The sequence below is a fragment of the Chelonia mydas genome, chromosome 1, assembly GCF_015237465.2.
Source record: "Chelonia mydas isolate rCheMyd1 chromosome 1, rCheMyd1.pri.v2, whole genome shotgun sequence".
Classification (NCBI taxonomy): Eukaryota; Metazoa; Chordata; order Testudines; family Cheloniidae; genus Chelonia; species Chelonia mydas.
The window spans coordinates 120,633,366-120,647,814 of NC_057849.1; the positions used below are offsets into that span (position 1 = coordinate 120,633,366).

General features: G+C 41.7%; 1 protein-coding gene across 5 annotated transcripts in view; it reads right to left on the reverse strand.

The window, feature by feature from the left end:
• The window catches only part of HERC2 (HECT and RLD domain containing E3 ubiquitin protein ligase 2), a 206,705-nt gene that overhangs the window by 94,339 nt on the left and 97,917 nt on the right, over positions 1-14,449 (reverse strand). For all 5 annotated transcript variants that reach the window (XM_043537697.1, XM_037898783.2, XM_037898775.2 and 2 more), the window contains exons 32-39: positions 14,114-14,287; positions 13,894-14,030; positions 13,644-13,795; positions 13,021-13,212; positions 9,468-9,655; positions 8,711-8,903; positions 2,384-2,566; positions 1,546-1,730 (exon numbers count right to left, since the gene is read on the reverse strand). In XM_043537697.1, coding sequence (XP_043393632.1) covers positions 1,546-1,730; positions 2,384-2,566; positions 8,711-8,903; positions 9,468-9,655; positions 13,021-13,212; positions 13,644-13,795; positions 13,894-14,030; positions 14,114-14,287 — 1,404 coding nt within the window. The remainder of the gene's footprint in view (positions 1-1,545; positions 1,731-2,383; positions 2,567-8,710; positions 8,904-9,467; positions 9,656-13,020; positions 13,213-13,643; positions 13,796-13,893; positions 14,031-14,113; positions 14,288-14,449) is intronic.

The window sequence follows — 14,449 nt, forward strand, 5'->3', positions numbered from 1 at the left end:
GTTTACACCCTAACTCTATTCCAGTGAAGGCACAGGAGCCTAACAACGTAAGAGGTAATGTTATCAGAGTGCAAACAGCAGCCAGAACAATGCTTGAGGAGCTTTTCGCATATAGCCAACGCTTAGTATCACTGTCTCTCAATTTAGCAAATAAATATGCATCTGCACTGTAAGCTGGAAAACTGGTTTTCTTTCTGGGAACGAACTCCCCAAGTCCAATACAAGTAGGTTGCATCTTTCTTGCAATATACATCTAGGACAGCACAGATATGTCTTCAGAGTCCAGCACTCCAGAGTTTTGTCACCATTCTCCCAGCCCCCTCCATGATCCCGGGCCAGATGGGGAGGTATGATGGTTACTTATTAATCTTGACTATTCTCCAGTCAACAAGGACAGCTTTGTCTTCTGGGCCCTGGACACTAAGAGAAGACTGATCCACCCTCGCAGAGGTGTCTCTAGATAAGTTTTGAATCATGCATATAAAAACAGTGGCCCACCACAAGCTATCCACACTGATCACCTTTCCCTGGAAGAATGTCTTCTGCAGTCACGGAGCCAATGCATGAAGGCTCTCTTTATGCAGCTCCCAAGAGGATCCCCTCACAAATGGAGCTCCTTTCAGCTTTTTGAAGCTCCATTTGTTCAATCATGCTAAGCAAGCACACCCATTTTTGTCCTAACCCCTTGGAGAGAAGGAAGAAATGCTCTCTGCTGTCCCAAAATTGGCTTCAAAATTAGGGTAAGAGTAAAGTAGCAGAGATGAAATACCACTATGTTTAGCTGGCTGAATACAGAGAATCTCATAAGGGTGAGAACACAACTTAGATCCTGCATGAGTGAACAGCCTCTGGTACATACTGAAAGAAAGTCACAACCTAAATGTATCAGATTGAGGAAGAGATCAGGATCACGTTTGTATATTCCTGCCCTAAGTTAATTGGCAGGGCTACCTTTGAGAAGATGCAAGCAACAGAAAAGCACCATTAATGGAGAATTATACGTTCAAATCTTGTGTACAGAAGAAATTTATTTATAATGGAAAAGCTACACAGGCGATAAATATGACACATCAGTGTACAGTTCTGACTGGTAACCCCTTCCTGTAGGCAGTTTTAGATCACTCACTCTTTATCACTAACTTGAATGCAAAGATATAGCATGCCAATAAAAAAGGACAGGCAAGCTAAGCGATTTGGTTATTTTATTTAAAATAGTCTGAGTTTGTTCATTTTTCTTTAATTGTCTGTTGTGGTTATAGAGACTGTGTGCATAGCCAGTTCACCTCCCTAGCAACCTTTACTATTAGGTCCACCCACAGGTGCCAACCAACTCTCTCTCTTGCATTGAACAACATTTTACATAACCTTGCTGTGCAGTGTTAACTTGCAGGAGGATTTTTAAAGCAAGAACATTCTGATATTACCTTTCCTACAACTCAAGAAAATAAAAGGCACCTTCAAAACTGTTCACTTTTTAAATTGTACTGTAACAAGACAAAAAATGCCAAATTCATTGCATATGAAAATGATCTAGAAACACATTACCTGTCTCTGTAGTGATGCAGCAGTGAAAGATTCATGCCCCTCCACAATTTTCATTAGCAAAGTTATCCACTGAGATGTGCTAAGCGTGCTGCACATCTGAGGCATGAGTGCTATACTTCGAATGAATCCTAATGTGCACCAGCTTCTATGCTGCTCTTTATAAACCAACTTATTTGGCAACGAAGCTGGAAATAAAAATACATGAACATTGACTTTTCAGCCAACTGAACCACAATTTCTCAAAGTGATCCACTTTGTTAGACAGATCTTAAAGCTCTGCTACAAAATTGCCCCTAAATATAAAGTTAATTAACTGACTTCCAGTTTAGTTGAAGTCCATTAAGAATTAATTTCTGGCATACTCCAGGAAAGAGAATCTCTCTCGCAAGCAAATTCTCACCCACACACTGACTACACTACCTTACAATTCTGTCCATTTTGGAAAATTTGCTTAAAGTTACTAGTATTATAAAGATGATGTATATCATCAAATTTATGATTCGCCTAATTATAAAGTCATGCTGTCCTTCCTAACCTGAAAAGTCCTTTTTGACTTAAGATTCCTTATAATGGAAGCCATTTACCGGTTGGATTGTCTGGGCTTTGTATAGTGTGCAGCACACCAGCACTAATAGAGAAATGCGTATTCTATCCACATAACAATTTGTGATGTTTCCACAAATATGTAAAATTGATGCTTTGAGAAGGTCTAAATGTTACTGAACTTTGACCTTAAAAGACTAGGAATTAAATAAAGGAATTACTGCAAAATGAGGCAAGATATACCGCCTGAAAGCTGATGGGTTTCTTTGGTCAGACTATGCCATGTAACACATACTTGATTTATCTATCGTTCCACTCTCCACCAACATGCGAAGCAATCCACACAAAGTTCTGGTTGCTTCATTCTGCATAACTTCAGCATGGACTCCAGCAGAGAGAGAAAGCGTCTGTAACAGGTTCACGGTACTCATCAGCATCGTGGAAGTGGGGTGAAGATTCCTTTCAGCTTGTTCTCCCTCTGAAGCAAGAGACAAAAGATACAGAATTACTTTAGTAACAAGCTAACACAGTAAACAAAATGTTCTGAAAAAGGCAAAAGAACAGCAGTTCTTTGAGATGTATGTCCCTATGGGTGCTTTACTTCAGGTGCACATGCAACTCTCAAACATTTTATTAGAGATTTTCCACTAGTAGTACCAGTCTGGCCCGCACACGTGCCCTATATGCCTCCTCACACTGGACACTGAGGCTATACAAAAACGTGCAGGCAAACCTCCCCCAGTCCCTTCTCCACTCGAATGTCTCCACAGAGAACAGTCTGAAGAGAAGGAAAGATTGGGAGAGCAGTAAAGCACCCACAAGGGTACATATCTCAAAGAACTGAAGTTACTATACAAAGTGAGTAACCTCTTCTTCTTCAAGTACTGTCTCTATGGATGCTCCATTTCAGGTGACTTCTGAGCAGTTTCCTCAGGGGAAGGAGGGAGCATTGGAACAGAGTCCAGAACTGAAGACAGTACTGCAGTACAAACTGCCACATCAGATCTGACAGCATGGCTTAAAGCGTAGTGCTTTGAAAATGCATGTATGGAAACCCATATAGTAGCCCTACATATATCAGACACTAGTACTTTCTAAAGCAATGCCATGTATGTTGCTTGTGACCTGGTAAAATGTGCTGTCACCCCTTGAGGAGGAGGATGAACTGTGCAACCCACTTCCTGTGAGAGGAGATAAACAGAAAATGGAAGCAGGCATTCCTGACAATCCTGAACTCCAACAAATTGATGTGGAGATTTGTTTCTGAGTTGCCCATCTCCCCTGAGCTGTGAAAGCATTGAGATGAGCTCCCCATCCTCACAATGTTGCATCTGTTGTTAAAGTTAGTGATGGAGCAGGGCAACAGAAAGGAAGACTCTCACAGACATTGAGTTGATCTCCCCACCAATCCAGGGAGTTCCTCACTTGAATAGGAACTGTCACCTGTTTGTCCAACGTGTGTCTTACTGAAGAATAGGACATTCTGAGCCAACCTTGAAAATAGTGAGACATAACCTTGCAAAATCAGTCACAAAAGTGCAAGTTGCCATGTGTCCCCAGAGCTGAAGACAGTTCCTTATAGTGGTGCAAGGATTCCACTGATTGTCCGTACCAAACTTGACTTGGTTATGAACCTATCTAAGGGAAGGCAGGCTTTGAACTCGTCAGCAGCCAGGGAAGCCCCTATAAACTGTATCTTAATTATGGGGTTAATGTGGATTTAGCTGAAGACAACTCCTAGAAGAGCAAGGGCCATCTGGGTGGAAGATAACACTGCTTCATAAAAATGGTCCTTGAGTAGCCAGTCAACAAGGTAATGGAAGACCAGGATCACCACTGCTACTGCCAGGACCTTGGAGAACACCCTTGGGGCTAAGGAAAGATAAAGGGGGAGCACTTGGTATTGAAACTGATCCTGCCCTACAGAGAATCACAGATCTATCCTGTGCAAAGGGTATATTGGGATATGAAAATATGCATTTTGTAGGTCAAGGACTGAAAATCAATCCCCTTCTCCAGTGAAAGAACTCACCATCCTGAAATTGTAAGGCTTTATAAACTTGTTTAGAAGTCTTAGATCTAATATCAGTCTCTACCCTCCATCCTTCTTTGGTACAAGGAAATACTTTGAGTAAAACCCCTTGCCCATGTGAAGAGGAGGAGACTATTGCTCCTAACTAGAGGAAAAAGATCACCTCCTCTCTCAACACAAGCTCATGAGCGCGGTCCCTGAAGAGGGATGGGGAAAAGGAAGGGTGGAAGGCAGGGAAGGATGTAAAATGGATGTTATGACCACTATGACTCACTTGTCCATAGTAATCCGCCTCTAGGCATGTTGGAAATAGGAAAGGCATCTCCAAAGGGAGGGTGGTGGGCAAACAAACACAGCTATAAAAGTAGACACTGGGGGAGGATTTGAACCCCCGACCGACCCCGTCAAAACTGTTGCACAGAAGATGGTTGGGTGGTTGTGAAAAAAGGGTGGGTGGCCCACTTTCTCTGAAATGTGTCGTTTCCTGTGGAAGCTCAGTGGATCTATGGAATCCAGAGAACTGAGCAGGAGGTGATCTCTGGGCAGTTTGTCACCTACTAAACAGTTATCTGTAGGTGTATAAATGCCCATGGAATGTAAAGTGGCTCTAGAGTCCTTCAGTGTCCTCCATCTGTGGTCTCCAAGAAAAGCCTACAACCATGGAAGGGGAAGTCCTCAGCAGTGTTCTGTATTTCTCACTGAAACACCAGGAGCTAGAGCCATGATGCCCTGCACATAAATACTGCCATGGATGCTTGAAGAGTGGTCCTGGCCAATAATTGGCCCTCTGAAATGTTGAACTAGAATTGTTCCTTATGGTCCTGGTGGCAGGTGTTCAATAAAGGCCATCAGTCTATTATAGTTCACGAAACTGTATTTGACCATTACTGCCTGATAGTTCTGAATTCTGAACTGCAGAATTGCTGATTAATTGAACTTCTGACCAAATAGATCCAGTCTCTTACGGTCCTTGTCACGTGGAGCAGAACTTGAGAAGTGCTGCCTACCCTGCTCTTTTATTGCATCCACTGCCAGGGTCGGGGGAGGGAGAACAAGATATCAGAGTCCTCCGGGGGAACACAATACTTTTTATCTTCCATTTTACACATTGGTAGAATAGTAGCAGGTGTTTGTCAGACAGTCTTAGCTGGATCCAGGAGCACCCTGTTGATGGGTAACGCCATCCTGGAGGGCATTGCTGACTGAAGAATATCCTGCAGTTTGTGATGTGAATCCCTGACCTCTTCGAGTGGAATCTGAAGAGAGTCAGTTACCCAACTTATTAGGTCTTTAAATTTCTGGAAATCAGCAGCCATGTAAGGTGGTGGAGGCATAACTGCTTTGGTTGAAGATAAGGATTAAATGCGTTTTTGAGGGGTAGCCTCTTTAGCCACCCTGGATTCCTGTTCCTCAAATGTCTCCTCCTGTGTGGGGGATGAGGGGTGTGGTTGGAGAGTATAGGACTGAATAAGCCTAGTCTCCCTCCGAGACAGTACTAATGGTCTGGAGAGCTGCTATCAGTAAGCAGGCGGGGGATCCCAATATAGCCCACTGGGGGGACTCCATACAGGCGTGGGAGTGGCATGCAGAATTGGTTCCACCGTCTTTGATGATGGTCACAACCTTCCCTGTGACTGTCAAACAATGGGTTCCTGACAGGATACGTAGGGGAACCCTTGAAGTCCCCTTCATCCTCCTCAATAAAAATGCTGAGGCCCCAACAGAAAAAGGCAAAGAGTCATGCAGTACTTGGGAAAGGAAGATGCTCGTTACCTATGAGGAGCAGGGATTGCAGCTCATCTATTACTTGCATTGCTAAATTCTTGCCGTACCAAGTAAGGAATCGGTACCGATGTGGTGGCTGAAGCGGATAGTACCACTGCTGACGGGCATACCGATGTGGGCATTGATGGAGCCTGCTGCCATTTCTTGCTCAGTAACAAGGGTGCCAACTGGGTAGGTGCCAACCGTGGGACTGAGCCCAACATTACCAGACCCAGGTGCTTATGCTGTCCCTGCTAGAAGGTAATGAAGCCCTGTCAGTGCCATGTCTCTGTCTTGAGTTCTGGGGCTTTCCAGTTCTGCCAGTACCAGAAGGGGAGTCCTTTGACCCCACAGTACCTAGCCAAGAGGTTGAAGCTTCGGAGACCACAGATCTGACAGGGGACCCAAGCTTTTTCAGAGCAGGCTCCTTCTGATGGAGTCTTTACTCCTCTTTTTGGGAGCCTTCTCAGAAGCTTTCAACAATCTCCCCTTCTTACGGGAAGCCTACACCAAGGTCAAAAGGGGAATGCATCTGTCCAGAGACAGATATTCCAGGGGTTGGGGTGCCCCTCTGACCTGACTCAGATATTTGTTGAAGTGAGCGCTCCATCCTTAACAGTCTGAACTTAATCTCCCTGTTTTTCCTTGCCCTAGACTTGAGGGCTAGGCAGAAACTGCACCTCTGGGAGACATGAGACTCCCCCAAGCAACCAACACACCTAGGGTATGTCTTCACTACCCGCCGGATCAGCGGGCAGCAATGCGATAAATCGATCCCCCGAGCGCTCTACCATCGACTCCTATACTCCAGCACCACAAGAGGCGCAGGCAGAGTCGATGGGGAAGCGGCGGCAGTCGACTCACGGCAGCGAAGACACCACAGTAAGTCGATCTAAGTACGTCGACTTCAGCTACGTTGGATCATATTAAAGAAGTTTTGTATTAAAATCACAAATGAGTTTGATTCCCCATAGTTTAAATTCCAGGGTATTACTAATTAAGAGGTCTCTTGGTTTTTGGTACTGTTTCTCTCCCTCTCTGTGTGACACTTTCAAGCTGCTAATTGTGTTAGTACATCCTAAGACAGAGTCTGTTCTCAGAGCAATACTTTGTACCAACAGAAACAGCACACAGAGACTCCCCGCCCTTTTGTTGTATTTATCTCGCTTTGTTAACAATTGTGATTAAAATAGAGATAGAGGATGTATGTGGATGGATGCTTGGTATGGATAACAACTGAATGATCACGGAGGTGCCAGCCTAAGAATCCAGTGTCCATCAGCTGAAGAAGGCGTCAAGTGGAAACAACCAGAGGACCCCTGGAGGGCAGACTGGAATCCACCTAACAGCTTCAAGGATGGGAGAACCGAAGAACAATACGGAGCCGTCAGGAATGTGACATCTGCTGATTGATTCAGCAACAGCATAATGAAGTAATTCCCACAGACTGGCATAGGAATAAATTCCTATAAAAATGGACTCTAGAAACTGAACTTGGGGTCTGATTCTGCAAACCAACTTCCAGGAGCGTCAGATGTGCATCTGACAAGGCCCTGCTCCCTCCTCGTGTCCAGGCCACCTGGCCAGTGGCTTGGCATGAGCAACTCTAAGGCTGGTAACTATGTTAACAACCTTGTAGAACCTGTGTGTGTATGAATGAATGTGTGAATAAATATAAAATTGAATGGAATGTTATAGCTATAACTAACTGCTTACTATGATTCTTTCTGTATTCACAATAAATGTGGCATTTTGCCTTTTCCCCTTTCATGAGATCCTGCTGGTTTTTATTTTATTGATATAACAACGTTATTCACATAGCTGAAGTTGCATAACTTAAATCAATTCCCCGAGTGGCTGCCGATCACAGGTATAGCCTCTCGGCAGGAAAGGCAGCTTTTGTAGCCTGGCAAACCAGGTACACCCTGCCAGGAAGACAAGGCTCCCCAAGGAGAAAGAGAGGAGGGGGGGGAACTATTCTCTCATTACTAAAAGTTACTAACTAACTATAACTACTACTAACGATAAACTATACTAAGTAATCTTAAACAACAACAACAAGAATACAAAATAGACGAGGCACACTCAAGGCAGCATGCTAGAGCTCTGCCTCATGCCAAGGCAGTAGAGAAGGAACTGACATTGGTTCGCCCATGCAACCCTATATGGCCTCAGTGTCCAGTACATGGAGGCACAGGGCACGTGAACAGGCAAAACAAGCACTGCTAGCATAAAAGCTCTGTTGAAGGGCTTGAGAGAGACACGCACACCTGACGTGGAGCACCCACTGGGACACTACTTGAAGTAGTATGATTTTTATAACTCTATCATAGAAAGCATCCTACAGTTCAAACACCACGGTATAAATTGCAAGTCATCATGTAGTTCTTGTGGATGTTTCCAAGCTCTTCCCACCACACCATTTTTCCCATGAAAACCAACACTTCAAAAAGAGAGAAAGACAAGATGTGAGACAAACACATGTCCTAGGAATATTTATTATAATTCTGACATTAAAATTAGCACTATCATATCCAGATGTGCCTGCTATGATACAGCACTGAAATCACAGCAGTTGGAAAGTATACCCCTCCTTCCCAAATGCATGATCAGCAGACACATGACCTTCCTATCCCTTCAAAATAGCTTTTCTATGTTGAAGAGGAACATCAGCCACATATAAATTTATGCCAGGTAAGTAAAGAAAAAGCTTTTTGGATATTTTTTTTCCCTGTTGTGAAATGAGTTTTGCTGATCTTACAAAGTCCTAACACTGAAGATTCAGAAAGAAGTCTGCCTCCATTTTAACAAAGTACTTTTTCTTACCAGAATCATCCTCTGTATCAGAGTCTTCTGTTGTGGGTTGAGCTGCAGGTGGTGGCTCAGCCAGTTTGAGGTCATATTTTCCCTCCTTCCCCATCCTGTAAGAATTTGTACTGCCAGTGTCCCACTGAACCCTAATCCAGCCATCCTCTCCCAGTTCTCCAATCACACGACCCAAACCTGGAGGGGGCCCATCCTGAGAGAACACAGAAGCTCAGTCAACCAACAACTCAAATCTATGCCAATAATGGGATGACTCAGTTATACAATTTCTCACTAATTTTCCACCCAATTTGTGTGCGCATGCAGAGTAAAACAAAATAATCCACAGTATTTTCTCAAAACTCGTAAGATGTTTTTTCACTTTCATATGATAGAAGTTTCATTTTAAACATTTTCAGATTAGAATGATTTTTAATTCAGATGGCAATCAGCGATGAGGAATATAGCTACTTAAAAAAAAATCACATTGCAACATTTTTCACACATTGTACAAGTTCCTCACACCAGGGAGCTTCCACGATGCTGCACCCAAGCACAATTGATCCTGCTTCCTTTTAAATGGTGATTTAATATAGAAACGTTTCAGTGAAAAAGAATTTACTCTACAAATAGAAATGAGAGCTAGTGTCGTGCTAAATATTTGTCTTTTTGTTACCTAAAAGCCTGAAAATGATATAATTCACATTACGAGTCCATTAATACTGTCAGTAGATTCATCAGACATATTACAAAACAAAAGTGGAACACAATTTTGTACCTGATCACCCCATTTCCAGTCCACCCCTCTCATCACCCTGGTTCCAATTTTCATCATGGCTGCCAGCTCTGGCCCAGACACAGGGAGCTGAACTGGTGTGGTTTCCTTCCTTGACTCTTCCAAAACTGTGGCAGAAGCTCCCCGAGAAGCGGCAATCATATCTTCTTCAACATTGTCAGAACTAGGCCCTATAGGAAACATTCATAAGAAACAAAGACAGCTTGAAACTTAAGACATGACCTTTATCGCACCAATTAAAAACCTTTTACAACATACAGTACTTATATTAATACTTAAAATGAGAAGTTAGTATTCAGAAGACAGGCATTAACTAGTGATGCAGTCAATTCCAGCTTTTAGAGACTATGAAATTATGTTTTTGAAAATAAAGGCATTATAACAACATATATTATCTTTGTTCAAAATAATACAGACTAATGGAAAAGATATTAGGGTGATTTAGTCCAGCATCCAAGCAGGTCTAGTGGCAGAAAGTGTTAAATAGGGTTTTACCACTATTTTTTATCTAGTGAAAGGACTAGAAAATAGTTGCAGACCTTTTGGTAAGGATACGATCAAGCAAATACGTTGCTGAGTAATATAGCTACATGAAAGCAGAAATCTGTACATGCTTGTCTAGAAGTTCAGCTATAATCATGTGAAAAAAATTCGAAGAAAACTAGTCTCACTCCTAGTGAACAGAGCTGGAAGCACAGCTAAGGGGAACTTCATGGGAAGTGGGGAGGAGGAGAAAAGAGCAGGTAGTATTTAGCCTTCATATAAAGCAAATGTAGCAGTCATGAAGAAGAAAGGGAATTTGGATCATTCGAGTGAAAAAAGAACCTATACATTTAAGGGTTCACATTCCCAAACTCTTTCATTTCAGTACTTATCTGAGAAGAAATGAATGCAACAGGACATAAAACCTGGCTGTCATTTGGTGGAAGTGAGTGAAAGCCCTTCAATACCTTAAGTTTACCATTTGTAGACAAAACTCTAAGCAATTTTATTTATTTAAACTTTCTCCCCACAAACCATCACTTTATTGAGACCAGAAGTTCAAGTGCTCTGAGCTCAAGCTCTGCCTACTTAACTCCTCAACCAGGGAGTGTCATAACAAAAGAACAAGTGATGACACAAACATTAAAAAAGGAAGAAAAGCGAGAGTCTGTGAAGCCCACTGAGAACCCTACTACTGCCAATCTATTTTGTAGGGAAACCATTTGGATACCACAATGATGGGCTGCAGTACAAAACCCTAATATGAAACAACAATTAAACTATGCACACTCCCCTAAATAGGAAACAGATTCTTATCCTTGGAAGTATGGACAGGTCCAGCTTGACGGGGGGAAAACGTCAGTGGGTAACAAGTGTTCCATTCTTTGTCTTGTTACCTTATTCAGTCCATCACCTCAGAGAAGTAGCAAACAGTGAAAAACAAACACAAAAGGAGCGTGGGGAGTAAACAAGTAAAACAAACTAGGCTAGAAGAGTGATCTTCATTTCTCAAGGAAGAGTACTAAGGTTTTTTTTATACTACTGACTGGGGCACGCCTTCCTCAAAGGACGAATCCTCAGGCACATGCAGTTCCAGCTTGCAGTGCTTGAGAAAGGTGAAAGCTGAGGGCCAAATTACTGCCTTACAGAATTCTTCATATGAAGAGAGTGAACTTTATTTAGTTGAGTAAGCCTCTATGTCTTCAGGTACTATTTACCAAAAGTAAATAAGCTTATGTGGTATAGAATCTAAGACATCTAGCTATGGAAGATTTAGTGTTGAACAAAACAAAGAAGAATCAAATAATATCCTCATAGGTATGTGCGTCAGTATTCCCGAAGTCTCACACCACCATGACATGGCTGCCCAGTGAGACTAATAGGCAAACCAGAGAAACTTCATACTCTCATCTCACCATGCATTCAATTTCCCAGTCTACTGAATCATTTGGGGAACAGACCCCAAAACAGAACTCAATAGAAACTCCATAATTAGCTAGTGAAGCCACATTTATATAGGCTTTAGAGCCTTGATTCAGTATAAAGTTCTTTTGTTTACCAGTTTACTTTTGTCCTTGCCAGGACTTTTCCCCATTCAAATCTGATTCTACACCTTCAGTAGTCTGTCTATATGTTATACCATTGGTCTAATCTGGTATGGCAATTCCTATGTTTACATCTATTCTGGTAGCTTGACTCAGGTCACAATAGCCAACGTCAGACACTTCAGAGGAAAGTGCTAGAATGTCCATAAAAGGAGAATTAGGAAATATTTTTTCCTTTTCTTCCTGCTCTTAATCCATACAAGTAGTGTTAATTTTTCTGCACTTTGGAAAGGAGGAAATTTTCCATGGATGTCTAATATTTAATTCCTCAGCTTGAGTTGTTCTTCCATAGTGGGAGCACTGGTGGAAGAAATACAACCATTTATAGGTCTTCATACACTGAAGAAAGAAAACTTCTTTGAGGAGCAATATATTCACCAAGATAAGCCCTCATTCTGTTCATCCACAGGTAACTGGGATGCTGGGAGCAGAAAAGAAAGTACCTTGAGATACAGCTCTGCAAGCTCCTTTCAGGAGAGACAGTCACTTCTTTCCCCAATTAATTGAAAATGTCTCTCAAAATGGCAGATGTTTAGCCTTACAAGAAATATGAAGTTTTTCCCCAGTGGGTGATCTTAAAAGGAGGCAAGCTTTTGCTGCCAATATTTGACTGTGTTAATCATCTGTGAAGAATGAAAGGTGAACAGTATGATTTTCTGTTCTGCTTTACTTTCTATTGAAGAGGCCTGCTTTGGAGAGGCCTTCCTTCCCAGCTCTCAGTGTAACAAAATGAGTACCTACAGACTATGAATAGAAATGGCATAATTCCACCACTGGAGACTGCTGAAGCAGTACTTCAAATGAAATACCTCTTATATTTAGAAGGATGCTTTTTTTTTTTTTTGGCTTTTCAACAGTAGTGGGGGCAGTGACTGCAAGGAAAGGAGTGCTCCAGAAACATTGTTTTTCTTCCTTTGCTGTCCATGTAGTTTTACAAGGACCTGAAAGGTTTAAATAAACTTGCCAGAATAACTGTTTGCTATCGTTTGGGGGGAGAGGGGGAGAAGAAACCAAAGCAGAATAGCTTCAACTATTATATACCTAACTCTGCAGAAGTTCTTATGAAGAATCAAGTGAATGAATGCTAAAACTACCTCCAATCTCTGTGTATAGAGGGGAAGCTCCCACAGCAACAAACTGAATGAAACAATATAGCGGGAGTTGTTAAAGCACCTAACATAGCTCACACAGACTGTAACAAGAACGGTCAAAGATAGAGGATTCATAATGCTCATCAAGTTACAGCTGAGATAAAGAGCATATGTCAATCTAAGTTTTCCACCTCCCCCTCCACTTCACTGGCACATGTTTTTACAGATTGGGCAATAGTCTGTAAAAACTGGCTCAGATCATCAGTTCTTAACCAGTGAAGCTATCCTTCCACTTACAATGCAGTGGAAGTCAAAACATATATATTCTTACAAACAAAAAACTGGAAGATTTCATACCTATTAGCCGCAGTGTGGTTTGCGTCAATGCTAGCATGCCAGAGTTGAGAAGGAGGTTCAAGGTGTTGGCACCATGCTGTAGGGTCAGCATGTTGAGCATGACCAATAGAAAACGTGCTTGTGGAATGGTCCCAAGACTTGGGCCGGCAGCATTCTCATTAGTAATGGTTTGCAGAGGAACAGGTTGGATACCTAGTTCAGAATTAGTATACCTTTAAGTAAATATATATAATGCAGAGCAAATTAATGCATAAGAGCTACAGTTAAATAGATTACAAATGTGAACAGTTTAAAATAATCATACTTTACCCTTGGCTTAAGGAACCCCCAAAATGGAAGTTCCAAGATATATAGAGTAGTGACTGGTTATTTAAGTTCTGTAACCTATCAGGAAACCAAGAACATCGTCCTAAATATTGGAAACTCAGCTTAATTTGGGGCGGGAGGAGGGAGAGAGGAAGAGAGGAAGAGAAAAAGGACACACTTCTATACAAATACTCAGCAGCATGAAGAAAGAGTAAGACATTAAAATGTGCTGTTCAGCTAGTACATGAAATCAATTATATTTAAACCAGAGTTTTTTGATTCAACAACAGAAGACTAAGGCTAAGACTAAAGCTCACCTAGTTCTTTAAATCTGACATTAGCATCCAACAAGATGTTTCGGACATTTTGAATAGCCCATGCATACAACTTTCCAAAAGTTACTTCCAGCAGCATTCTATTAAATGGTGGGATGAGATCAACATCCTTCAAACAGTCTGTGAGCGGTTCCCTTTATTTAAGAAAGGGGGAGAAAAAAAAAAAGATATTTTACTGTCTCTCTCCCCGTCCCCAGTCAGAAACATATTAAAAGTGAAAAAGCCTGTTTACCCTATATTGATCCCCTCTGGAATAAGCCTCTGCCATCCACAGAACATAGCATATTGCACAGATGGGAGTAAGAAGCTTTTAGTTGCCAGTTTCAGAATTGTATCTATCCCCTCCAGACGAACTTCTGCTCTTTCTAACTGCAATCAATAAAATCAATCAACAAATCAATAAATGTTTGTGTAATTGCTTAAGCATGAAAACCCATTTTTACTCATTTTACCTGTTTCAATAAACATTTTCTCATCTTTTCTACATCTACTGGCTCTTCTTTCAGTGCAAATTCAACAATGGTGTTGAGGAGAGCGGACTGGGGATACAAGCCTTGGACATTTTGCTTCAGCCATTTATATTTGTGAACACCTGTAACTGTACTCAGAAGTGGTTGCCATTTATCCTGTTAATTGGGGAAAATATTAAATTAAGCAAATTAATTCCATAAGAAAACAAGCTGAGAGTATTGTATATGCTCCAATATCCAAATTAAAAAATATTTTAAAATCAGACTTCAAACTAAGAAAAAGATTCATATATTGGTGTAATGAAAACCATGCTCAGA